This window comes from Equus caballus, chromosome 7, assembly GCF_041296265.1.
Source record: "Equus caballus isolate H_3958 breed thoroughbred chromosome 7, TB-T2T, whole genome shotgun sequence".
NCBI classification, from domain to species: Eukaryota; Metazoa; Chordata; class Mammalia; order Perissodactyla; family Equidae; genus Equus; species Equus caballus.
Window position 1 is genome coordinate 61,402,106 of NC_091690.1, and position 27,474 is coordinate 61,429,579.

The 27,474-nt window shown below is 42.9% G+C and overlaps 1 protein-coding gene across 12 annotated transcripts; it reads right to left on the minus strand.

The window, feature by feature from the left end:
- Positions 1–1,852: 1,852 nt before the first annotated feature.
- On the minus strand, positions 1,853–25,929 carry PRSS23 (serine protease 23). Of its 12 annotated transcripts, none has more exons than XM_070273236.1 (5): positions 11,150–11,362; positions 9,665–9,791; positions 9,276–9,336; positions 8,720–8,787; positions 1,853–3,363 (listed from the first exon to the last, which is right to left on the minus strand). In XM_070273236.1, exon 5 carries the CDS (start codon positions 3,348–3,350, stop codon positions 2,217–2,219), a length of 1,134 nt encoding a protein of 377 aa, XP_070129337.1. In that variant the 5' UTR covers positions 3,351–3,363; positions 8,720–8,787; positions 9,276–9,336; positions 9,665–9,791; positions 11,150–11,362; the 3' UTR covers positions 1,853–2,216. The 12 variants fall into 12 exon arrangements, with proteins under 12 accessions (XP_070129337.1, XP_070129334.1, XP_070129338.1 ...); XM_070273233.1 differs by lacking the exon at positions 11,150–11,362 and adding an exon at positions 10,595–10,715; XM_070273237.1 differs by lacking the exon at positions 9,276–9,336 and having other exon boundaries at positions 11,150–11,294.
- Between the last annotated feature and the right edge of the window lie 1,545 nt (positions 25,930–27,474).

Consider the following 27,474-nt stretch of genomic DNA (forward strand, 5'->3'; position numbering starts at 1 on the left):
ACTAAAATACACAACTATGATCTGGGGGGCTTTAGGGAGAAGAAGGAAAAGAAAATTGAAAAAAAAAAACAGAAAAAATCAAAATCAAGATGCTTCATAAAATGAGCAGCTGTTAAAAAAATAAATCAGTTCTGGTCTAGGTGTTTAGTGAACTTCTTTTTGCACCAAGCAAAAGCAAAAACAAACAAAACCCCCCAAATACCAGACATACAGATGGAGACCTCTCATCTTCCTCAGGCCAGATTCCTGTGAGATTCCAAAGCAAGCTGTACTGAACTCAGAGGATTCCTGGCGGCCCTGCATCTCTTTGCTATGCACAGTATTTCTTATGTGATTTGAAGAAAGCACTCTGTCGTACATTTCTGGAGTGCCTTATCAGGATTATTCTTCTGAAAAGCTCAAAAGACACAAGCCAAAAGCCACCTGGCGAAGGTTTAGGCATCAGTGCTGTATTTGAACATCCTCACAAACAGCCACAGTGCAGGCTGAAATGACCCCGGGTGCAAGCACAGCAAACACCTGGCTTGTAATCCACTTGTTTTTTTTCTCCACTGACACATTTAGAAAGAAATGTCAGGCTGAGAGGCATAACATGCAAACGTAGTATAAATCAAAGTCTTTTCTTTATATACTGTGATTACCAGATTGATAAAACACTCATAAAGACATTTATTGGAGTGATGATTCTGAGGATGGTGATTTTACATCCTCCCAATTTTCACTTTTACTATTGTTCTTGATTATATATGCCTGCAGCCTAGACTTTTCCAGTAAAAGAGGCCCTTTTAAAGCTAGTGAAAAAAAGCCGCATTGGTTTTTCTTAAAGCACCTTCCAAACATTTTTACTATAAAATTAGTAAGCGAGAAAAGTTTCCAAATTGCACCAGTACACAGCTCCCCGAAAGCACACTGAAAAACTATGCAGAATAATGTTGATTAGGCTGTAAGACTGTGCCAGGCTCCAAACAAGTGGTTATTCTGTTGTGACATCTGACGAGCAATACATCCATTGTTCTCTGGAATTTAATTCATTTTAAATTACTCCATCCAAATGATAAAACAGGAGATGTGCTACACTCGGGGGGTAGAATGCAATGATTGTTTTTAGTGCGACCACAACTTTTAGCTGGGTAGCAATACAGCCTGTTCTAATTAGGCCCTGATAATTGTCTTCTGAAAAACAGCTAGTTCAAGAAATGTGAGCGACATCCTGTTAAACGGAAGAATTGGCATAAACAATCTTGCCCACTATGGGGCGGCTGCAAAGCTGGCAGAGCCACATGCAGAGTCTTCTCCAAAAGCAGAGCAACAGTTTTCGGAAGAGAAACTATTTCTTTTCCTTTTTTTTTTTTTAAGATTTTATTTTTCCTTTTTCTCCCAAAGCCCCCCGGGCACATAGTTGTGTTATCTTTAGTTGTGGGTCCTTCTAGTTGTGGCATATGGGACGCCGCCTCAGCGTGGCCTGATGAGCGGTGCCATGTCCGCGCCCAGGATCCAAATGGGTGAAACCCTGGGCCGCCGAAGCAGAGTGCGCAAACTTAACCACTCGGCCACGGGGCTGGCCCCAAGAAACTATTTCAAAACTGAAAGCAGTTTGGGATACTGACTTACTGTAATACATAGTTTAATATGTATACCAATATAGTCAACAAATTATTTTACTGATCAAGGACTACTGTGCAAATGCTCCAAATCCAAAATATTCTAACTGCCTATGAAGTACTGTGAAAGCTCCTAAGGGTTGTATGTGGTGGGGAACACTGCCATCTGGAAACATTAATGATTAGGCATTAAAAACCCCCCAAAACCAAGATGAATCTCAAGAGAAAATACACACATACACACATAAGAATTTATATCTCCTGTATATCACATATTTAATATACACTCTTGAAACAAGTTCAGATGAAATAAAAATCAAAGTTCTCAAAAAGTGAAAGATTAACTTAATTGCTAAATAGTCCCTATTGCCCCAAACATCAGTATGTTTTTTATTTCTATGCAAAAGTATGTCTTCAAACTGCTTAAATGATATGATACACAAACCAGTTGTCAAATAATAAAGCCAGTCATCTTGCAATTTTAAAAAATTAGATAAAAGGTATTTGACGCATTACACACATCTGCTCATCCACACACACACCAATGACAAAATCTGGCCTCTCCGAAAATAAGTACATGAAGACCATTAAGTGCCACCAGGAAGGAACACCATGTCAGCCCTCCCTACAATCCAGGTAGTTTCCTTTAATCCAATAGCAAATCTGGGCATATTTGAGAGGGGTGATTCTAACAGCCACGTTGAAATCCTGGGGAGAGCCATTCACGTCCACCCACTGGTGTCCTGAAAAGATGCCAATAATTTTTCGCTCCCACTTCTGCTGCTGTCTCTTCCACATCCTCACATAGACTCCTGACCCACTGGCCCCAGGCTGGGCATCGCACTGCTGGTAGAGCAGGTCATAGGTCTCATCTTTGACATCACAGAAGCGGTACACCAAATTGCCAGGTCGATCGTTATCATAACCAGAGAAGTGGATTCTGCCCCCTGGCAGCTGCTTGGATGGAGGGCTCACTCCAATCTTCATGAACTTTCTCTTGTGGGGTTTTTTGAGTTCCAGGAGGGCATAGTCATAATCCATGCCAATGTCATTGGCATTGCCCTTGATCCAACCCTTGGGCACATGGGTGCGTTTCACCCGGATCCACTGAAATTTCATCTTCTCGGGCACAGCTGAGCTTGAGTCATTGGCCCTTCGGCCACCATCTTTAAACTTGGGCTTCAGGAAGCCCACTCGAAGCTTCTGGGTTCCTTTCACATAGGTTTTCCCATCGTGTATGCAGTGCGCAGCTGTGAGGACATGCTTCTCTGCCACCAGGGTGCCGGTGCAGCCTGTAGATAACTTCACCGAGGTTGAGAAAGGGTAGTTGAGTAGGAAGTCCTTCCCAAAGATGCTGAATCTGCTGTCATAGCCGTAAATCTGCCGCTTCCTCCGAGACTTTCCAGAAGACTCACCCCTGCCACTGCTGAGGACATAAATGCCCACCTGTGTCTCTGTGCGGCTGCCATTGGCATAGAGCGTTTCATAAGACAGGTACTGCTTGACCTCTTCATAAGTGGGCAGCGGAGTCCCCTTATGACACTGGGGTCCACATGAGGAGGACACTTCCAGTTTGGCTTCAGCCTCAAAGTCTGGCTTGGCTAAGCTGAGGGTGGACTGGGGCAAGACGACAGGGAGGCGGTAAGTGGGCCAAGTGGGTTTCCAGTGGGCACCGTAGGGCCTCCCCTGCCCGACAGCACAGATGAGGAGGAGGAGGAGGAAAAGGAAGAGCCCTGGAATCCCGGCCATGCTGAGAACCACTCTGTAGGAACAAAGACAAGCAGGTCAGGAGGGCAAGGGGCTGAGCACTGGCTTACTGCAGAAGCAGCCCCGCAGCATGCCTGTCATTGTTGCTAAGTCTGTGAACCCTCCACAGGAATCAGGGTGTGGAGAGCAATCCCTAGATAACGGTCTCACTTACAACGAGAGGGCTTGACCTCAGAACATTCTTGTGGCTGGGTGCCCAAAATGAAACAGGGTGTTCATTCCCTTCTATGTTTAAGATGCCCCTGATGACGGCCCTCTTCAGGGCAGCGTGCATACGGTCATGAATCCCCAGATGAAGTGCTTGGCCAGCCCTGATTTCCGTATAATTTGGAGCCTTCTTTACACTTGATTCTAAACCTTCATCTTCTCCTTCCTCCCTGGTCCCCTGCCTTTCTTTCCTTCTTTCTTCTCATTCTCATTAGGGCATGCACTTGGAAAGTTTTCAGAGCAACTTGCTCATGTACAGGCTAAGTTTAAATTACACAGCTTACAGAGTGACCAGGGCATCAAGGAGAGATGGCTCCACAGTGTCAGACTTCCTGGGACTCCTATTGCTTCTAAACGGTGGGTGCATTCAGAAGAGGGTATGAGACTTTTTTTTTTTGGCTTTAAATTGAGAACAACCTTAACTATCATAAATTTAGTTCCAGAGTGGCCAGGCCTCTAACAAACAAAACATTCCCTCTTCCTCTGGATTTTTTGTACACTATCAGGATCTCTGCCAAAGATCCAAAGCTCTAATGTTGTCTCAGGTTGATCACATTGTGACTGTTACTGCTGGTTACTTTTTGAGGTCTTTATCTTTGTGTTCCCAGCTGGTCTAAATGCTCAAATTTGGGCCTATGCTAGCACTCAACAAAGATTCATTGAATTAACACTTGCATTAATGAAAGGGTGAATGAATAAAGAGCGTGGCTCAAAAAATACTTTTTGGAATGATGTGTACTGAGTGCTAATGAGGATGGTGTGGTGGCTCAGACAAAGCGCATGAAATCCGTTATGGGGAGTCAGAAGAACAGGGAGGCCTTCCAGGAGAGCCGATGCTTGAGATGGGTGTTGAAGTTGAACAGAAGTTAGACAACATAAGAGAGAGTGAAGGGAACACTTAGAGGGGCATGCAACAGTTTGAGTCATCTCAGGAATACGCTTAGCTCAGCAAGGGGGGAATAGAGGATGTGAGGAGCCAGATTCTGAAGAGTGGTGGATACTAAAGGAAGAAATTTGGATTTCATCCTGAAAGCTATGTTAAAGACCTGGATCAATCATCACGTGAGAAAACCAACAACAAAAAAGAAAATTGGAAGTACTTTCCTAAATGTTCAAGCATCAGTTGGCTCTGAGTGGCTCTGAATCTTCTGTTCAAGAGACGCTTACTTAGCAGGCAGGGTGATCCATCCACAATCAAGTATCCCAAAGGAAGGACGAAGAGGGGTCAGGTCTCTAGAGCCCAGTGGAACACAGCAGGAGGTGGAAGGAAACTATTTCACTCTTCTCACCCTCTTCCTCTTTGAGACCACAGACCTGCCGGCAACTTTGGGGTGCCCTTTGCTTTCTGTTACCTAAAACTGGAAAATCCCATTGATCTGATCTACTCCAGCTGAGTGAGCACGCCAGTCCATATTCCCAAGACCCACACACTATATTTTAAAATATGTACTTGATCCACCCACCTCTAGGATCTATTTGCTTGACTCTTTCTCTTTGATTTTATTTCTGTCAAGAACAGGGATGGGAAAGAAAGGAATGAGGTCCTGGAAAAGCCAATTCCTTGGGACTTTCTGATTCTTTAAAAGTGTTTCTCTCCATTTTTCAAATAGGAAGGATCCTTGAGACCTTTTGTGGGGAGGAAATACATCTAATTATTCCTCTAAATCCTTGACATCGTGAGGTGCATGAGTATATGCACACATGCGTGTTTGTATGTGCTTGTTGGGGGCATTGCCAGGACTAACGGTTCTAAGTGGACAAGGCAGAGGATTTATAATGCTAGTAGAGCCCTCCCCCCTAAATGGGGACTTTATGGGTGGGACAGGTGTGATGACAACCCTTTAGGAGACTTCAGGGGATGGCTCTGAATCTGACTATTCCCATCTCTGGCTGAGGCACCAGCCCTTGCACAGACCTAGGACTCGGACAGCCTTTTCTCTATGTAAGTTGCTGCATAGGTGGCTAAATGCCCCCTACACCAGAATCCCTGCCAAGTGTGAGGCGTACTAGGAGGAATCATGTATCTCCCATGGGGCTTGGAGCTCTGGACCCCTACATACCACCCCCTCCTCACTTTGACTAATGTGGAGAATATTAATGCCTGCTGACATAGATCAGCAGATGTGTTAAGCCAAGTTTTACTTCAGTGTATCTTAAGGAAGAAAACAGAATCCAGAGGTCCAAGCTGCCAAGTACTCTTGTTTTCAAAATACAATTCTTGGGGGAGAGAGAGGAGAAGATGAGATAGCATTATACTATGTATTATCATAAGTTGTTGATAATATTTTCAATGTGCATGAAGAACATGAGAGTTAAAGTATGCTCATATTATCATCTAGAGCATGCATCTTCAAATCCCAAATCTGAAATTTGTATGTTCATTGGATCCTGGCAGTACAGAGTTTGAATTATCTGTTGCACCAGAATTGCTCCAGTGGCATCCGTCTTTAGCTTTATCCATTTATCCAAACATTAAAACAGACCATTGGCAAAGGTGCCAGGAAAGAGAATGGCAGGAAAGAGTCTGAAACTACTTCAAATAGACTTCAAAAACTCTGTCTAGTAACCTTATCTTAATGAATTAACCCCCTCTCAGGCAAAATTAACTCTAATTTCACTTTTCTAAGTACTTTGCCTGTATAGTGAACCCCTGTTTAAAAAATACTTTCAAAGGCCCTGAAGCATGTCTTATGTCACAAGTACCACCAAGGCGTATCTTTTTTTTTAATGTCTGTCTTTCAAAAAGAAACAATGTTTTAGTAATCAGTTCCTGAGGGTTAGTGGGTATGGAGAAATGGGAAAAAGTCTTTTCTTGGGCGTGTGTGCTGGGCAGTCAGCCAGACTCTCTCACTAGCCACAGCTTCACTCCAGCCTCTCAACATAAAGGATCAAACTTGTTCTTCATCAAAATGACAGATGACTATGCCAAGGACCTTTAGGATCACTTACAAATCACCAAATGCTTAAGAGATGCTAAAAAGTCTACTGCATAATATTAGTAGAATATTAACATTCTTGATAGAATATTACCTAATGAATATTAAATGATATTACTAATTCAAAGTCCTTACAACTTACATTCCGGTCATTTAGCCAGTCAAGGAGAAGTCGGCCATCTATAAATAAAGGTCTGCTAAACCAGCAGGGCAGGGTGAAGCTTTAATTCCTTAGAAATAAACTTTTCTGATACCTCAAAACCACTAATGTCCATTAGTTTAAAACACTGCTTACAACGTCCCTGTATTATGACTTAAACTCTATTTATCAACACTTAGGATAAGACCTTGTTCTGACATTTTATATCTTGATTAAAGTTTCTGTGTAACTCTGAAATTTTACTTTAAAAAAACCTTTAATTCAGATTTAGAAACAAATGCAGACTTTTAAAAGCTAACACAGATCCAATTATTCCAAATTGATTAGGTTTTTAAATACCTGACCAGAAAGTGGGAAAGTTTTGTGTTCTCAGGTTTCCAAAGGGATTTAAACAGACATCTGTATTCAAGTTACAAGCTTCCTAAACTGTTCAGTCCTTTACCAAACCTGAGTTTAGCGTGGTTTAGAAATTGTTCTGAATAGTGAGCTGAACCAGATGACCTCTTTAACTAGACTTTTCAGCTCTGGTCTTTGCAGGTCCGAGATTCTCTAATTTTATAATTTTCCAGGGACACAAAAGTCCAGGTCAGGCACTATGTTGTTTACAAACAGCGTCTGCACCATCATTTACTGCTCAGGAGCCTTTACGCATGGAATTACGGAAGGGAGAGGCACAGGGGAAAAGGAAAGGAAAATTTATCCTGACGATCTCTTGCCTCTCTGGGACAAGATTTCCCTGATTGGTCTGCAAAGGAAAAAAGGCCTCCAGCAGAGGGCAGCTTCCAAGAAGAGACTGGAGGGATGGCTGGGTGTGAATGCTCTCAGAAAAGTGTGAATGCTCTCAGAAAAGGGTAAAGGGGAACCAACCCTCCTGCCCATGAGGGCCTTTCCTGAGGCATTCACGTCCTAACCTGACCCCTTCTCCATTAATAAACCACCAGTGACAACTGTGATGCTTTAAAATTAGGTTGGTGGCTTTACATTAATTTCTCAACTCACCTGATAATGGAATAATTCCCCAGGAAACAAATAATCACTGTTTCCATTTTTATAAACTCCAGGTAAGCTGGTGCTATGCCCATTTAAGTTTATTTAAATACAAACACTTTAGGATGCAAACAGATGGAATTAAAAGCATTCATAATCTCACTCCTGGAAAAGTAACAAAAGGATTACACAACTTCAATTTCTCTCTTGCCTTTACAAATGAATCACTTTATCCTTATAGAACTGTCTGGAACACTCACATCTTAAAAAGGAAATGAAGATTTCCAAATCTTATCTTCATTATATCTAAATCTGGACAAAGAAAATTCAGGTCCACAAGATTTCATTTCTAGGAATAAACCTTTGCTGGATAAGGATTCCTCATACATATAACTATATTTTAAAGTTCCCAAATAAGTATTTGCATGCATCACTTCACCTAAATGGCAAAGCAGGATGGAAAATCAAGGTAAGCAAATATTTTTTCACCACACTTACTAATACGGAAACTGTATTCCTTTTCCAACTCTGCATATCTGACTCATAAGAGGGTTACACATTCCATGCTCCATCCCTCAGTATGAGCCATGGTCCCACTGTCCACTCTCTAAAAATGTTTGTACTTTATGAGGATGCTACCACTTCATAAGCCCACCAACAACCTTACAGTGAAGGGACTTTGCATGCTATCGGATGTGCAAACAATAATCATTTGCTTGGAGACTGGGCACTGAGACTGCTCCCTCCGAGTCTGCACCTTAGTCTTCAAAACTGCAACAACGCAGGTCTCCTCAAGAGGGCAACTGTCTGAGAAAATGACTTAAGTCCTATAGCAAACAAGTATTGGGAGGGAAAATCTAATTGTTAGGAAATACATTCTCTATTGTACAACGTATAAATTCCTGTGACCACTATAAACAGTAATGACAGGAAGAAACAGTGGGAAAGTTTGTGAAGATAAAAGTTTCGGACATCATTTGGAAGGATGACAAAGGGTTTTCCATGGAATTGTGGCCAGGGATATTGGACAGTGAAACCATGTTAATGCCTAAAGCAAATACCTAGAAGTGAACAAAGCTCTGTGAAAACTCTGCAGCCAGGCTTGCTCTCATTCTCCTAGTCACAGAACCTGTTAAAGCAAAACAGACCTAATCACATAATGATTTAAGAATTACAATCTTGTACAGGAAAAAAAAAAATGCAGGGCATTTATAAATCCAGCCACCCTAAACATAATCTTGTGGTCAAAGTGTAACTTCTTCTCTATCAGATTTTAGGCAAAATGAACTACCTTAGTGAGGCTGGGACAAACCTGGCAGCAGAACAAGAATACAGAGTATAAAACTTTCAATGGTGAGACCATGAGAAACGAATTCCCCAGAGTCAGTGGGAGTTATGCAGGAACAATGCCTAGTGGACTCAGTCCTAGGGGATCTACGAGAAGAGACGTGCGGGAGAACCTGAGACGATTCAGCACTGCAGACTGGGGCCAGCAGTGTTCTTAGACTCGCTAATGGGCACTTTGGCACTTACGCTACAGACAGAAAAATGCACCCCCATTCACCATCTACCTGAACAAGCTGTCGGTATTTAAAAAATGAGATCTATATTAGTTACCTTGGAAAAATGCTTCCTTTTGAGTTCTGGCACAGGAAAGGCATGAGAAGTTATCTCTAGACTTTAAGTGGGAAAAATATAAATGAAACAATCTATTCAAATATAGACGGTGTGCCTATGATCACAAACACTTTGACAAGTAAATAGAGTGGCTTTTGTGTCATTACTTTATTTCTTTCTCCCCAAGGCACCTCCAGTGCACTGAGACTTCTTGAGAGACACAGTTATAAGGCCTATTTTAAATGCTCTTAAGCACAAGATCCTGAAATAAGTGCAATAAATATCCTGTTATTAATTTGGCATTTGATTTTTGGCCACAGCTGATTTCAAACTGTAAATTCAACTCCTTCCCACATCACCACGTGAAGACGATTCTGGCATCGGCCTACCTGCCTCTGAGGAGCGCACACGGACCCTTAAAGTTCAGTTCAGGAACTGAGAGAAGCCAGCCTCATCCCAACACTGATTCTGACCAACCAGGAGCTTTCCGCCAGCCAGGGCTGTTTCTGAAGTCTCCTGGGTGTCGCCCAAAGGGCAATAAAACAAACAGGATTTTTATCAGCTGCTTTCTCCTGAGGTGTTCGAAAGCAAACCAAATTTGTATTGGGGGTGGTGGTGGTTTTCCTTCATCTAAATAATTCTCCCTCTTCTCTTAAAACACTTTTTAAACTTTTTTTCTTTGCTTTTATTTAAAAGTTAACTTGTGGAGAATGTCCACAGGCTAAAGAAGAAACAGTTGCTTCCAACAACTGCTGATAGTTCACACAGTAGTTTCTAGGGTTAGCACCCTGCGGGAAGCACAAGGTCATCAACTAAGGCTCCAGAGAAAAAGATCTTATTCCCCAACCTGTGTTGGCTGCACTTTCCTGGCTTGCTAAGGTGTGTTCACAATCACGTGCCCCGGGTTAAATATTACTATTCAGACCTTGTTGGGATACACATATGCAAAACTCTAGGAAAATAAGGGGTGGTAGAATGTGTGTGTGGAGGGCGTGGGGGTATTGTCATCGCCCCAGCCGGAGGAGAGGCTGCCCGGAGCCGGCTCCTTCTCTACTCCCACCCAGCACCCAGCATCCAAGACAGCAGTTTCAAAGCCTGTTTTCCCCATCCGCTTCACGGAAGACACTGCGTGAAGACAGATGCCCTGCAGCCCCGGAGCCTTGGCGGAGCCCCGGCAGGCCCGCGGTCCCAGCCCTCCGGCTCCGAGGGCGGCCCCGGCGACGGCTCCGGTGCCCTCAGCAGCCCACAGCCCCCGCGCGGAGCGCCCCGGCCCTTTGTCTCGCTCCTCCCCGCTCCGCGCTCGCCGCGCCCGTCCTTACCCGCGCGAGCAGCCCGCCGGGGCCGCGGCTCGCTGCGCCGCTCAGACAGGTGTGGGCGCGGGGAGGGCGCGCGCGGCTCCCATGCCTGCCCCGCGGCGCCACCGAGTGCGAGCGGCGGGCGGGCGGCCGAGCAGCGCCGGCAGCGGGGCGGGCCCGCCCCCCGCGCCTCCCGCGGACCGCCCGCCCCGCCTCCGGCTCCGGGGAAGCCGCGCGGCCGCCGCCCGCCCCCCGCGCGCCCGCGGCCCGCGCCCCCTCCCCTCGCCGCGCGCCCCTGGCAGGAGCGGCCCGTGCGGCCCCGTGCAGGTGGGGCCCGGCGGCGCAGCGTCACTCGGCAGCCGGGGCCGCTCGGCGCCAGCCCGCTCCAGCTCCCGGGAGGGCCCTCCCCTGCCCGGGACCCACGCGCCGCCACCCTTCTCACGCCACGCACCCCCGGGCCCCGGCGCAGTCTCCTGAGGGAGCTCAGAGCCCTCGCGGCCGCAGTCCGCTGCCTACTGGCCAAGGCCGGGTGCCCCCAAGGCCGACCCCGCAACCTAGAACTGGGGACGCGGGCCACACCTCGTGCGCCGGGAGTCCCTCCGCAAATGTGAAGAGTTGCCAGAAAACCCCGTGCGCTCCCTACGCCACATGCACTTGGAGAGCTTTTAGGCTGTGACCCGGCTCCGTTCCGCTTCACCCGATCTTTCAGGGGCCTCCGCGGAATGGAAACCTGCACTGGGGTGGCAGGACCACGGAGGCTTCGCATCCCCGACGGCACCCACGGGCGCGTGCGGCCCGGAGCACGGCGGCGGCTTGGCAGCTTCTGAGTGGCAGGCGGGCGGCTGAGCCCACCGGCTCAGCTCTGTCTCAGGGCACCAGCTGGTGGAGCCACCTCCTCGCCCAGCCGGCCTGCTTTCCTAAGTCACTCCAAGGGGCCTTCCCCTCGCCGGGCCGGTGACTGTGCCTTTTAATAACCTCGGGCTACAGCCTTTCTATTCTCTCCCTAGTACATCGCTATTTTATATAGATGGCCGTTTATTGAGCGCCTTCTGTGAACCAGCTACATATAGACGCATGTGGTGAAGAAGGTGCAGATTACCACTATTTTACAGACGAGGAACCTGAGGTTTACAGAGGTTTAATGACTTTCCCCAAACCACACAGTTATTGAGTGGTAGGGCACGATTTTGCACTGAGGCCACATTTTTTTTTTTTCCTATCAAGCCCCTTAGCCTTCCTTTCTCCCATCAAAGCCTACTTTCAGAAAGCGGGGAGCTAACATACTATTTCGCATCGAGGTGTAAATGACTACCTAACGTGTGTATGTTTGCAATGGATTTTAAATGGGGAAGCCGGAACACCTGCCATTGTGTGGTGTTTCTCAAATGTGAGGGAAACCGATATTCTCTACCATGTTAAGGGCAACATTTTCTTAGACTTCCCCAGTTTTGACTTAAATTATTTTCTTTTAAAATGTTGCCTTACTGTATGTAAACATAGAACCAGATATAAACTGATGTTATAGCTTTGGAACAACTCTGGAATAAAACCAAAACAAATTCATAAATTAAATATAAAAATCTCCTCCCAGAACTATAAAATTCAAGTTAGTAACGCTGACTCAACTGCTACCGCGCTCATGGGATGTGAGGTGCCCTGTACTGACTCACGTTTCTCACCTCTTTTCTCCGTTCCAGCTACCACACCCCTGGCTCACACCTTATGTCATTGCAAATATTTAGCTTTCCCTTGACTCTGATACATCGTTTAGAGAATAACTTTGTGCTTTTGCTTTCTTAGTAGCATAAATAGTGAAGTGGTGACTCTTGGTGCCAACACATAGCACACAGGCACTGAAATCACAAGGCGGTACTAGGTATCAGATAGTTATCCTAATGATATTCACTTTTTAATCACAAATATGAAAAAAATTTAAATTATGGCTCTCCAAGGGTCTGTAGCTCCCCGTGGGAGAACCACGATTAAAAGTCAAATATCTTACTTTAATAGAGGAGCTGGGCGTGGAACTGGAAGGAGGGGAAGAAGAGAGAGGCTTCTCAACCAGCCTCGAGTTTTATTAGTTTTATTCCCGTTCAACAAATACTGAGCACCGATTACATGCGCAGCATTGTGCTAGGCGCCAAATTAAAGAGGTGGCCACAGGAAGACAGTACGGCAGCATGATTCACAGTGCACTAGTGCCGCTCGACCATGTGAGTACCCTTCCAGGCTCTGCCACTGACTAGCTGAGTAGCTTTTGGCTTGACCTTTCGGTGCCTCAGTTTCCTCCTCTGTGAAATGGGGACTACCTGATAGGGTTGTTTTAGAATTGAATGAATTAATACACATAAAGTGTTTAGCACACTGCCCGATACACAGTAAGCCCTTAATAAATATTAGCTATGGTTATATCTGTTATGCAAAAAGAAGGTGCCTTAGCTTTGCTTTGGGGTATGGTCTTTCAGCACCGCCTCAACCTACTTTGATGTTCATTGCTCATTTTTCCTGGCAGTTTAAAAAATTACATTGTAACCAATTTGGGGCGATAGAATCAATGAGAACAAAGCAATGATTTCCATCACTCAGAAAGGGAAACCGAGGCACAGAAGGACCCAAGAGCAGGTCCCCTCCCCTATTGCCACTCCCACAGCCAGTGTCAGGCCTATTGCCCAGTAACCCAAAGGAGCTGTAACTGCAGGGGACCCACGAGAGCTCAGGGCTTGAACAAGTACCACTTGATGTCAACAGCAAAATGAGAAGATACTCCCTGGCTCTTAGGTTGTCATTGTCACTGCCATGAGGACAACGACAGATCTGTAGAGTACTTTGATCTCCAAGAAAAATGCCCTGTGTAAATAGCAGGTGTCCTCATGCTGAGCCTAGATAGATATTTGCTTTTCTTCTTCTACTTGTTCCACTCCCCTCCCTGAAAAAAAAAAAAAACAACCCACAAACAAAAAACCCCAAACCCTCACTTCTTTGTAAGAACTCAGTTCAACTCTGTAATCATAATTCTCAAATACTTTTCAGGGGCATAGCAATTGAGTCTTTAAAAATGCATTCTGTTGATTTTGTACCCTGCAACTTTGCTGTAGTTGTTGATTATTCCTAATAGTTTTCTGGTGGATTCTTTAGGGTCTTCTATACATAGAATCTTGTCATCTGCAAACAGCAAGAATTTTACTTCTTCCTTTCCAATTCCAATCCCTTTTATTTCTTTTTCTTGCCTAATTGCTCTGGCCAAAACCTCCAGTACTATGTTGAATAAGAGAGGTGAGAGCAGGTATCCTTGTCTTGTTCCTGTTCTCAGAGGGATGGCTTTCAGTTTTTCACTGTCAAGTAAGATGTTGGCTGTGGGCTTGTCATATATGGCCTTTATTATAGTGAGGTACTTTCCTTCTATATCAATTTTATTGAGATTTTTTAAAATCATAAATGGATGTTGGATCTTGTCAAATGCTTTCTCTGCATCTATTGAGATGATCGTGTGATTCTTATTCCTCATTTTGTTAATGTGATATATCAAATGAATTGATTTGTGGATGCTGAACCATCCCCCTGCATCCCTGGTATAAATCCCACTTGATCATGGTGTATGGTCCTTTTAATATATTGCTGTATTCAATTTCTAATATTTTATTGAGGCTTTTTGCATTTATGTTCATCAGCTATATTGGCTGATGAACTATATTGGCTGAAGAAAAAGTAATGTTCTTTTCTTGTGTTGTCCTTGTCTGGTTTTGGTATCAGGGTAATGATGGCCTTTGGTATCAGGTAATGATAGAATGAGTTAGGAAGCATCCCGCCTTCTTCAGTTTTTCAGATTAGTTTGAGAAGAATAGGTATTAATCTTCTCTGTATGTTTGGTAGAATTCTCCAGAGAAGCCATCTAGTCCTGGATTTTTATTCTTTGGGAGGTTTTCGATTACTGTTTCAATCTCTTTACTGTGATTGGTCTACTCACATTCTCTATTTCTTCTTGTTTTTCTTTTTTTTTGAAGGAAATTAGCCCTGAGCTAACTGCTGCCAATCCTCCTCTGTCCACTGAGGAAGACTGGCCCTGAGCTAACATCCATGCCTATCTTCCTCTACTTTATATGTGGGATGCCTACCACAGCATGGCATGCCAAGTGGTGCCATGTCTGCACCCAGGATCCAAACTGGTGAACTCTGGGCCGCCAAAGAGGAACGTGTGCACTTAACCGCTGCTCTACCAGGCTGGCACCTATTTCTTCTTGATTTAGTTTTGGGAGGTTGTATGATTCTAAGGATTTATCCATTTCTTCTAGGTTATCCAATTTGTGGGCATATAGTTTTTCATAGCATTCTCTTATAATCCTTTGTATTTCTGTGGTATCCATTATAATTTCTCCTCTTTCATTTTTAATTTTATTTTTTTGTGCCTTCTCTCTTTTTTTCTTAGTGATTCTGGCTAAGGGTTTGTCAATTTTGCTTCTCTTCTCAAAGAACCAGCTCTTAGTTTCATTGATCCTTTCTACTGTCTTTTTAAGTCTCTATTTCATTTATTTATTTCTGCTCTAATTATTATTTTCCTTCAGCTGCTGACTTTAGGCTTTGTTTGTTCTTCTTTTTCTAGTTCTGTTAGGTGTAGTTTAAGATTACTTATTTGAGATTTTTCTTGTTTGTTGAGGGATGCCTGTATTGCTATAAATTTCACTCTTGGTACTGCTTTTGCTGCATCCCATAAGAGTTGGTATATTATGTTTTCATTTTCACTTGTGTCCAGGTGTTTTTTGATTTCTCCTTTGATTTCTTCATTGATTCAATGGTTGTTCAGTAGCATGTTGCTTAGTCCCAACATATTTGCGACTTTCCCAGCTTTTTTCTTGTGGTTGATTTCTAGTTTCACAGCATTGTGATCAGAAAAGATGTGTGATATGATTTCAATCTTCTTAAGTTTATTGAGGTGTGCCTTGTCCCAAAATATTGTCTATCTTTGAGAATGTTCTATGTGCTTTGAGAAGGATGTGTAACCTGCTGATTTTGGATGGGATGTTGTATATATCAACTTAAAAAGTCAGTTGCATTTCTATACACTAATAACGAACTAGCAAAAAGAGAAGTCAAGAATAGGATCCCAGGGGCTGGCCCCGTGGCCGAGTGGTTAAGTCCGTGCGCTCCGCTGCAGGCGGCCCAGTGTTTCGTTGGTTCGAATCCTGGGCGCGGACATGACACTACTCATCAAACCACGCTGAGGCAGCGTCCCACATGCCACAACTAGAAGGACCCACAACGAAGAATATACAACTATGTACCGGGGGGATTTGGGGAGAAAAAGGAAAAAATAAAATCTTTAAAAAAAAAAAAAAAAAAAAAAAAAAAAAAAAAAAAAAAAAAGAATAGGATCCCATTTACAATTGTGACAAAAAGAATAAAATTTCTAGGAATAAATTTAAGCAAGGAAATGAAAGACCTACACACTGAAAACTATAAGACATTACTAAAAGAAATGGAAAAAGGCATAAAGAAATGGAAAGATATTCCATGCTAATGGATTGGAAGAACAAGCATAGTTAAAATGTCCTTATTACCTAAAGCAATCTTCAGATTCAATACAATCCCAATCAGAATCCCAATAGGATTCTTCACAGAAATAGAGCAAAGAATCCTAAAATTTATATGGAACAACAAAAGGCCCCAAATAGTCAAAGCAATCCTGAGAAAAAAGAGCAAAGCTGGAGGCATCACAGGCTCTGACTTTAAAATATACAACAAAGCTATACTAATAAAAAAATCATGGTTCTGGCAGAAAAACAGACACACAGATCAATGGAACAGAAGTGAAAACCCAGAAATAAAACCATACATCTATGGCCAGCTAATCTTCAACAAAGGAGCCAAGAACATACAATGGAGAAAGGAATGTCTGTTCAATGAATGGTGTTGGGAAAACTGGACAGTCACATGCAAAAGAATGATAGTACACCATCATCTTACACCATATACAAAAATTAACTCAAAATGGATTAAAGACTTAAATATAAGACCTGAAACCATAAAACTCCTGGAAGAAAATATAGGCAGTACACTCTTTGACATGGGTCTTAGCAGAATCTTTTAAAATACCATGTCTACTCAGGCAAGGGAAACAAAAGAAAAAATAAACAGGACTACATCAGACTAAAAAGCTTCCGCAAAGCAAAGGAAACCATTAACACAACAAAAAGACGACCCACAAACTGGGAGAAAATATTTGCAAATCATATATCTGACAAGGGGTTAATTTTCAAAATAAAAAAGAACTCATCAACTCAACAACAAAAAAACCAAACAACCTGATCAAAAAAGGCGCAAAGGATATCAACAGACATCTTTCCAAAGAAGATAAACAGATAGCCAACAGGCACATGAAAAGATGTTCAACATCGCTCATTATTAGGGAAATGCAAATCGAAACTATAATGAGATTTCACCTTACACCTGTCAGAATGACTATAATTAACAAGACAAGAAATAAAAAATGTTGGTGAGGATGTGGAGAAAAGGGAACCCTCATACACAGCTGATGGGAATGCAAACTGGTGCAGCCACTATGCAAAACATCATGGAGATTTCTGAAAAAATTAAAAATAGAACTACCATATGATCCAGCTATCCTACTCTGGGGTATTTATCCAAAGAACTTGAAATCAACAATTCAAAGAGACTTATGTGCCGCTATGCTCACTGCAGCATTATTCACAATAGCCAGGATGTGGAAGCACCCCAAGTGCGCATCAACTGATGAGTGGATAAAGAAGCTGTGGTATATATATATACAATGGAATACTACTCAGCCATATAAAAGACAAAATCGTCCCATTTGCAACAACATGGATGGACCTCAAGGGTATTATGTTAAGTAAAATAAGCTAGACAGAGAAAGACAAGCACTCTATGATTTCACTCATAGGTGGAAGATAAACAAACACATGGATGTAGAGAACAGATTAGCAGTTACCAGAGGAGAAGGGGCTGAGGCGAGGGCAAAAGGGGTAAAGGGGCACATACGTTTGGAGATGGATGAAAACTAGACTATAGGTGGTAAGCAAGATGCAGTCTATACAGAAACTGATATATAATAATGTACACCTGAAATTACACAATGTTATAAACGAATATGAACTAAATAAAATAATTCTACAAAATGCATTCAGGGCAAGGCCCCTATGTCTACTGAGTGTCGTTCTGTATAAGGTGACTGTACAGCGACTGTGGGAGAGAGAGAGCAGATGTCCTTCTCCTCAAGGAATTTATGCTATGGATGTAAACAAAACAAAATCAAATACAGGAGACAGTGAGATACAGGCTGGATCAGGGTACAGCCAGAAAGCATGGAAGAGAGAATCATTAATTCCCACTCTCACAGGTGCTGAAGGCTTCCATGAGATGGCAGAATTTGAGCTGAAGCTCAAAGGATGAAGATCTGAGCAAGGTTTTAACATACATTATCTCAGTGTGTTTCTCTACTGTATAAACAAGAAAATCAATGGGTGAATGGAGGGGGCAGAACTAGGACTGGATTGTAATAGTTATAGCTATGTTTATTGAGTGCATACTCTGTGCCAGGTAGTGTGGAATAGACTTTATTGCATGTAATTGTAGGGGAGAAAGACATTTCCTCTACCCTGTCTGGGTTCGTCTGGTTGGAGAACGAATAAAATTCACATGAGACAGAATAGCAGGAGAAAATCAAACAAAGCTTTATAACATGTATACATGGGAGAGGTCAGGCAAGCTGAGCAACTTGCTAAAATGGCTGAAGCACCCACTTAAATATCATATCTAGCAAAAGACAAAGGAGGATTTTGGGGGTGGGAGGAGTCAGTTACAGGAGGTTACCAGAAACAGGAATAAGATTGGTATGCAGATTTAAGTCCTTGCCTTTGGCATTGATTAAGAGTTTCTAGAGATAAGGTCATCACATTTCTTCTTCCTGGTGCAGAGAGGGAGGCACCTTTACAGGTAGAGATTTCCTTTACAATGTAAATGTCTCTTAACAAAAGGCAAACAAGTTCCACTCCTCAGAGCCTCCTTCCCTGTCCCAAATAATCCTCATGCCAAAGAGACATATCTTGGCATGACCAAGAGCAGTCCCCACATAATCTTCAAGACAAACAGAAAAATAGGGACTATGATTCTCCCCATTTTGCAGATGAGGAGACTGAGGTCCCAAGTGGTTAAACAGGACACCCAGTGCTATACTAGTAAGTGAGACAACTGGGACTTCTTCCCTATCTGTCCCATTCTTTCACCAGGCTCATTGTGTTGTATTGCTTCCCACACCTGACTCCCCAGTCCTGCCTTTTCTTGAGCTTATGACAAGGACATTGAATCAGTTGCCGATGTCGCTCCAGCCCTAAACCTCCTTTAATTCTATCTTGCTTTTGTTCCAGTTGTGCAGTCACTTCATAATGGTCTGTTAAATGGCCTCAGAGCAGCAGAGCAGATGGGGCTGAAAGATAATTGGAAACTTAAGGTGGCAGAGAGATGAGAGACCCAATACCAACTCTAAACTGCAAAACTCATTCTTAGTGCTTCGTTTTCATGAGGCCAAGATTTGAATGAGGCTTCAACAATTTAAGTCAGTTTGAAAGTTATCATTGAGGATTACTTCTAAGGGGACAAATTTACATATTTAAAAATCATTTCTACATGGTTTCTTATTTCTGTTGTGATAATATTGATCTAGTAGTTTACTCAATACGTGGGGGTTTTCTGCTCCTGTAGTGAGTGAAAAGAGAATTGAAATGAGAGACAACACAGGGGATTGTGGGTGGGGGGAGGGTGTTCTAAACCTGGCTGTGACCTTGGGTAAATCACCTCACTTACTGGCCTTGATTTCTTATCTATAAAAAGAGAGCTTAGATGACTTACTCTTACAGCTTTGAGTCTATGACATTGTAATTCTTTTTTCTTTTTGCTAAGGAAGATTCTCCCTGAGCTAATATCCGCTGCCAATCCTCCTCCTTTTTTGCTTGAAGAAGATTAGCCCTGAGCTACCATCTGCACCCAGCCTCCTCTATTTTTTTTTTTTTTTTTTGAGGATGACTGGCCCTGAGCTAACATCCGTGCCTACCTTCCTCTATTTTATATGTGGGATACCTGCCGCAGCGTGGCTTGATGAGCGGTGTGCAGGTCTGTACCTGGGATCCAAAGCGGTGAACTCTAGGCTGCTAAAGTGGAATGCGCGAACTTAGCTGCTGCAGTTACTGAGATGACCCCCCTCCTCTATTTTTTTATATGTGGGGCACCTCCACAGTATGGCTGGTGAATGGAGTAGGTCTGTACCCAGGATCCAAACTCGCAACCTAGCCCTCCACAGCAGAGTGAACAGAACTTTAACCACTCTGCCACAGGTCAGGCCAAGACATTTTAATTCTCACAGGAGGACAATGCACATGTTTTTATCACAGGGCACCCCTATCATGGGGTCCTGGGTATTGAAGAAGATGGAATTCCAAACAGACTGACTTCAACTCAATTTGGTAGCTTGATGACCATGAGTGCGTTATGTGACTTTCTTCACCTCACTTTTCTCATCTGTACAATGGGGCTAATTCAGGGCTGTATACAGTACAAAGCACATGGCACAGGGCTCAGCACATAACAAATTCTAAATTGGCATTACCTATTGTTAATATTATTATTATCACTACTACTGTGAATACTCAATAAATACTAAAAAATTATTGAATGAATGAATGAACAAGTGAATGAATCAAATTGTTATATTATCAATGCTAAAAAGTTTAATCCCAGCTTTCTAAGAAGAAATTTGTCTCAGGACTCTTGTTCAACCCCCAAATCTTCTTGTCATAGGTCTGGTCTGTAAACAACAGAGAGTTTCTTAGTATTGAATTTAGGAAAAATTACAGATTCAAATGGGAGCCAGGACTGTATTTTTTTTGTCTTCCTCTTGCCTCTCTTATGGCACTATCAGTTCATTCATTCATTCAACAAACCTCTGTTGAATCACTAATATTGCAGGTCTATACATTTGTCAGTGTTTTAAGGGAAAAGCCAAATTTTTTCCCTTATGATGGTGGATTTAAAATCTTACATGGTAAAAACAAAACCACAACAAACTCCCATAATTTAAAAAAAAAGAGCTAACAAAAAGAACCACTGAAAAAGACTTTACAACACTCTATAACAAAACAGATTTATTTGTATTGGACTGAAAACTTTTTACGAATTCCTGTTTTTGTTAAGTATAGATTACTCATTTTAAATGTTTGGAAATATAAGTAGTTGGCACACTCTGAATATAAACATGTAAGGTTATAATAGATAAAAGCTTAAAATATAAAGTAGTTGTAGGGTTAAATTGTCACGTTGGTACTCACGGTACCCTAAAAAAAAAGCTGCACAGCAAGGAAAAACCTTATTCTAATCCCACTTAAAAGAATACAACCATTGAAAATTATCAGGAAGAAAAACAGGCTTTGGTACTAGCAATTTCCTGTATACTGTGGGCACTATTCTAAACTGAAAATTAGAAACATTTTAAATAACTGCATGTTTCTTATTTTCTCTGGTCAAATTCAGAAGGTCCCCAGTGGCCAGCACTGGGCTTCTCTGATGTACTGTAACTTGCATGGACCCCATGATCAAGAACAAAAGAGAAAATTAAGAATTTTTTCTTCCTTTAACTCAAGGAGAGGCAGCAAAGCAACTGGCCTTGAAATAGACTTTAATAATCTTTTGATATTCTCTTTACATTTATGTTATAAAATTTTCTCCAAAGTCCCTATAACTTTAAGGAGCATTTTTGGGAAATTCTTTTGTTTTTAATTTATGTTTATATTTATCCACAAATATTGGATTCTATCTTTTCTGTCTTATAAGGAATAAGCTTTTATGTGGTTAAATGTGGGGTCTGGATATTCAAATTCAGTGTCTTTCATGAGGTTTCTCCTTTTTCCTCTGGCAAATTCTACTCATCCTTCAAGCTCTAATATCAGCTCTCCTCTGAAGGCTTCCAAACCCTTCATTGCTGGATATGCAAGTTCATTCTCTGTGTTTTCAGAGAATTGTATTGAAATTATATCTTACATTGTAATTATATATTTACATGTTCAACCTCAAATGGTCCAAAGCTCCTTATTTATGAGCAGGAACTCTGTCTTGTTTTTCTTTCTAGTTTTTGTGGTTTTCCTCTGTAGTCTAGCAGAGAGCCTGGCTCATAGTAAAGGTTCAATTAACATTTATTTAATAAATGATTAAATAAATTAATAAGTAAAATTCTAATTAGGTTAAAATATCAGGTCTGAAATAATTTGGTTTGCCAGCCACTAAAAGCAGGGCACATTGTATGTGAAATTTTACCACTGGGGCTCCAATATTTTCCAGGATACGAATCTGAGTTTCTGTTTGATGCCCATTCACCATTCTTTCCTTGTGGGTGATGAGAACATAGCAAATTCAATTTCCACTTGGCCTTGCTAATTACATTGCAGTACTCATGCTATGGCTGCATGACGGCATTCAAGGTGTCATTTGTTCATGACTTGTGACATTCCCACTGTAGAGGAGGAAGAAGTTTCCTCTACCTAAATGTGGGTTCATCTGGCCAGAGAACGAATTAAATTCACATGAGACAGAATAGCAAGAGAAAATTAAACAAAGCTTTATGAGGACCATGGCTCGGGGCCTTTCTTCCCAAAGGAAGAAAGGGCACCAAAGAAGTGGGGTGCACAGAGTGGTTATATACTCCCAAACAGGCTGTTTCACATATGATTGAAATGTCCCTCCCACAATAGTCACAAGATTGCCCTGTTGGCACAGTGCTTGATGGACACAGCAGATAGTGGGTCTGCTATCTTGGTGGGCGTAGCAGGAGGCAAGTCTATTGTCTCAAGCTGGGTGGTCACAGGTGAGCGCAGCAATCAGTTCCTAGCCTAAGGAAAGATGCTTAACCCTTAAAGAAATGCCAACCTTGGGAGGGGGAGTAAGCAAAATGCAGATTTAAGTCCTTGCCTTTGGCATTGATTAAGAGTTTCTAGAGAGAAGGTCATCTCCTTTCTTCTTCCTGGTATGAGAGGGAGCCACCTTTATAGATGGAGATTTCCTTTACAATGTAAATGTCTCCTAACAAAGGGCAAGCAAGTTCCACCCCTCAGAGCCTCCTTCCCTGTCTGCAAAGCAACCAGCCCCAAACAATCCTCATGCCAAAGAGACATATCTTGGGGTGGCCAATTCCAGTCCCCACACCACTAATTTCCTACAGAACCCTTTGGAATATGCTCTGAATTCTGGCTGCCACAGTGTGCTCTATTTTTTTTTTTGAGGAAGATTAGCCCTTAGCCAGCTGCTGCCAATTCTCCTCTTTTTGCTGAGGAAGACTGGCCCTGAGCTAACATCCATGCCCATCTTCCTCTACTTTATATGTGGGATGCCTGCCACAGAATGGTATGCCAAGTGGTGCCATGTCTGCACCCGGGATCTGAACCAGTGAACCCTGGGCAGCCAAAGCGGAATGTGTGAACTTAACCACTGCACTACCGGGCAGGCTCCTGCCACAGTGTGCTCTTGATGTGGGCTCCGCGAGCCAAGGAGTCAAAAGATTTCTTGGATTCTCAAGGTCTGGTAGTAGTGCTCCTTTATTCAGAGAATAGCATGGGGACAAGACCCATGGGCAGTGAAGAGCTGCAGGCATGGGTTGAGGGTAGGGCTAAATTTATAAGGCATGGGTATGTGAGTTCTCTCTTTATAAGACAAAGGAAAGATTATGTTAAAAATGTCATTAAAATGTTATCAGTGTAGGTGGGGTCTGGCTGTTGGGTGGTCCTATAACTTTTGATAAGAATCAGATCTGATCAGGTCATGACGTCCTATACTTCCCATAGGATGATACAGGTGGGTATGTAGGGCAGGATGCCTTGAGCTTCTCTCCCTGGGGCAACCTTGATCATGCTGAATTAATATGCCACGGACTTCCACAGGACTGTAGAATCCTATTGGACAACTTGTGTTTCCCATACTTTATTTGCATCTACACTTCTGGAAGATGTTAATAGATTGTCCATGAAAAAAGTAACCAAATATGCATATTAGCATTCCTGCTCTGAGAAGTCCTGAGTAAAGAAACCTCGTTAAGCTCATTTATCTCAAAGTTACCCACTCTTATTTGACAGTGGAATCTTTTTTTCAATATGGTAGTAACATTTCACAGAACAGGAGACAAACCCCATCCATGAGCTCACTCCACCTCTGGGACTGAACCCCTTCTGTTCCTGGCATGTGGTGTGCTTTTTTGCCTCAATGCCTTTGTAGGTATTTGAAACTCTTTCCTTCCTAGCCACCTGTCTCAATTCTACTTGTTTTTTTAATGGCCTAACACAATGTCACATCTTCTACAAAGTACTTTTGTTGGCCTTCAATTTCCCATAACACTCTCTACAACTTGCTGATGGCTCTTCTAATGTCATTTCTTTTGCTATCAGTGCACCTTTCCTCTCTCCTATTACCAAATACTGTGGGGTTGAACCTCTGGTCTGCACCTCTTTTGCTGGGTGTACCAGTCAGTGACTTGTCAGCAGCACAATTTGCTCTAGATTCGTTCAAATGAAGAGACTTTAATGAAGTGGCTACTTATGGAAGTGAAGACAGGCTTGAGGGGACAAACAGAGAGAATCACCCAGGATCTAGCAACAGGGGGAAGCCCCCATTCCTGTTAGGGTGGGAGGTAGAAGGGAAGAAACGTTGTAGTGGAGCCCAGGGAGCGTGAGCACCAGGGAGGGGGCCTATGGGAGGAGATAAGCAGTCCGTGGAGGAATTCTTGGGAGGAATCTGGTGCTCAAGAAGGGAGGGAGCCGGAAAGACTTCTTCTCCTCCCACCCTCTGATCTCTCAGGCCTGCCAAAGTCAGCTCACAAGGGGGCCGGGTTGTGCAGGCTGTAAGGCTCAGTCAGCCTCTGGGCACAGGGCAGGGTGGGGAAGGGTGGAGGCCGCTGGGAGGGAGGCGGACAGAAGAGACAACACCCTGGGAAAGCCTGCTTCCTCATTTGCAAAATAGGATAGTGACAATACCCTCCTTACAGGGTTACAGAGAGGATTAAATTAGGAAATGCATCAAAATGTCCCTATGTTGTATGGGCCTAATTCTCTAATTATGTTAGCTACTCATTATCAGATTATTATTATTAGTTTTATTTTTAGGATAACAACTCTATGGTTAGCTGCTAGTATGAGAGCTAATTGAGGAAGGTATCATGTGTTGGTTATTTGTAGCCGTTACACATCTCATAGGCGAGGGAGAGCCCTTTGGAACAGAGGTAAGAGGGAAGCTAGTTTGGCTGTTTTGATTGACATCATCAGCCAATCTGACCTTGAAAAAAGACAACAAAGAGGTAAATCGGAGGCTTATTTTCAGCTTTCAGCAGATTGCCCAGGCATTTCTTAGACACTCTCTGAGGCCTCTAGGGTCTCCTTCAACTCAGTAGAGGTGAGAGGTAGTGAAAAACAAGCCAGCTTGCCAGGATGAGCACCCCATAGCTGTCCCTGGAAAGGGCAGCGATTTCTCACACTTTGAAAGTGAGGTAAGGACAGGCACTTCCAGAGTAAAGCAGGAGGTTTCTGTCTATAAAAGGAATATGCTTCCTGCTCTTTCAGACCAGTATCCCGTTTTATTTCAACACAGGATCACTGCCGCTGCAGCCCTTGGTACACAGATTAGGAAAACCACAAGAATAAGCATTCATGTTCCGTTCACTTCAAAGGCTGCAGAACGCTGTGGAGGGCTAGCTCTCTGCCTGATAAGAGGGAGGGAGGCGGATTGGAGAGAAGCCCTTTCATAGGAGCTGAGGGGTGAGGTGGGACTTACTCACATGAAGGCAAGTAGATGTCAGAGCTGGTGGCTGCACAGGTGCCCTCCGCTGCAGCTTCTGCTCTTGGAGGAAGGGCGAGTTTGGATGGTGACAGTTCTGGGGAGGCTGTCACCCTGACAGAAGCAATGAAGGTCACGCTGGGAGGAGATTCCAGTACTGACACCAGCAGCTGCAGGTAGAGACTTCCTTCAAGGAGGAGTGACTTTTTATCTGGGTTTCCGGCAGACTGAAATTAGTGAGAACACTTAGCCTCTAGATCCTGTGTGACTTATAAGGAGTTGTTCATAATAGCATTCCTGTCGCTGGAAAATCAAGACATAAGCCAAAACTTAATAAATGACTCTGAAGTTGCTATGCCCACAAGCCTCACACTCTCCTAGGGTCCAGAGCTTGGGGCCTCTGGTTTTTCCCGGAGCACACAGGGTTTTGTCTCTTTCCTCAAGGCTGGCTGAGGCCCTGTTTGGACAACTGTGTACAGCCAGAGTGAGGGCATACTCTCCAGATAAGCAGTGGGTCCGCTCCATCAAACAGAGGGATAATAGGTAACAGAGTAGTTTGGGGATTGTGATGCTGATAAAAATTAGCTCCTCCTAGCAATGTGACACCATTCCAAGATGACATGATATTTTTTGTTTTAATGTTGAAATGAAAACAGACACTTGGCTCCAATCCAGGACAACCCAGGAAGGCGCAGTTCAGTTCTAAACTGTGATGACCTCACAGTTGTATAAATAGCATATTGGTAAAAGGAGATTATCCAAGCTTTCTTCTCTTTCAGGACAAGAGATGGCAATGTCTCTTTTTTTAACAGTGCAATAAAATTGAACTATTAAATCCTTAAAACCCTTTCGGCAGGAAAATTAAAAACAAATAAATGACAAGTCTTTGATTTGTTAGACTACTCTTTGAAGGGTTGATTGCTGACTTCAAGGCAAATTCCAGCCTTGGTAGCAGCCCCCTAACCTTAGCTCCCATTGTAATTTTATTATCAACTCTTTCATCCTCTGCCCAATGATCTCAAAGCTTCAGGAAAATGAAGTTCACTCAGAGGTTGGGTATTCTTGATCTAAGCTTGCTAGGAATCAACCTACATTGCATTTACTCTAATACCTGCCTGACTAGAGGAGAAAGGATGAGTGGGCCAATAAAATCATTTTATGTAAATATTTAAAAATATTTTTTATAAATTGGTATAGTTAGAGTTCATCTTGACAATAATGGCTATCTGTTGTCTACCATGTACCAGACCCTTCCCGTTACTTATTGCATTTGACCAAATAACCCTGAGCAGTAGGAACATGTGCCCCTATTTTTACTATTAAGAACCTGAGGCTCCAAATAGTTAAGTAACATTCCCACTTTGAAGTGGTGGAGAGGAGATTCAAACCCAGGACTCTACCCTGAATCCATACATCATAAAGTTTCCCATATTGTTTCTGTTAGGATTATTTCAGATACAAGTCATGGAAAACCTGACTCATGCTGGCTTAAATGATAATGAAGAAATTGATTATGTCACATATCAAGAAGTTCAGAGATGGGGTGGCTCCAGGAGAGGGGCACTTAGGGCTCCATCGCTGCTTCTCTTAGCTCTGCCATCTTCTGCATTGGCTCTGCCCAAGCTTGTGGCAAAGCGGAGGGAGAAATAATGAGCAAATGTCATACACAATTTTATCCAGGAGAAAAAAAAGGAAGCTACTCTTCCTTTGTCTCTCTCTTAGAAGAAGGAAAATTATACCTCTTTCCAGACCTCTCCTCATATCACAATGGACAGAATTCAGTGGTCATTAGTCCTTTGCTAAATCAACCAATCACAAGGGAATGAAGTTACCTTAGATAGCCTAAGGTAAGTAGCACGGAATAATTGGAAGAGCTCTGGACTAGGGGTCAGAAATCTTGGAGTTTAGTCCCAGTTCTGTCATCTAGTTAGTTATGGAAACTTCTTAGTTGCTTAGCCTCTCCTAGGTGTTACCTTTTCCTTATTGATAAAACTGGGCTGATGATTCCTGCCCTACTGATCTCACAGGGATGTGAAACAGGAATGAAGTAATGTCTCTAGAAGCATTCTGGAAAC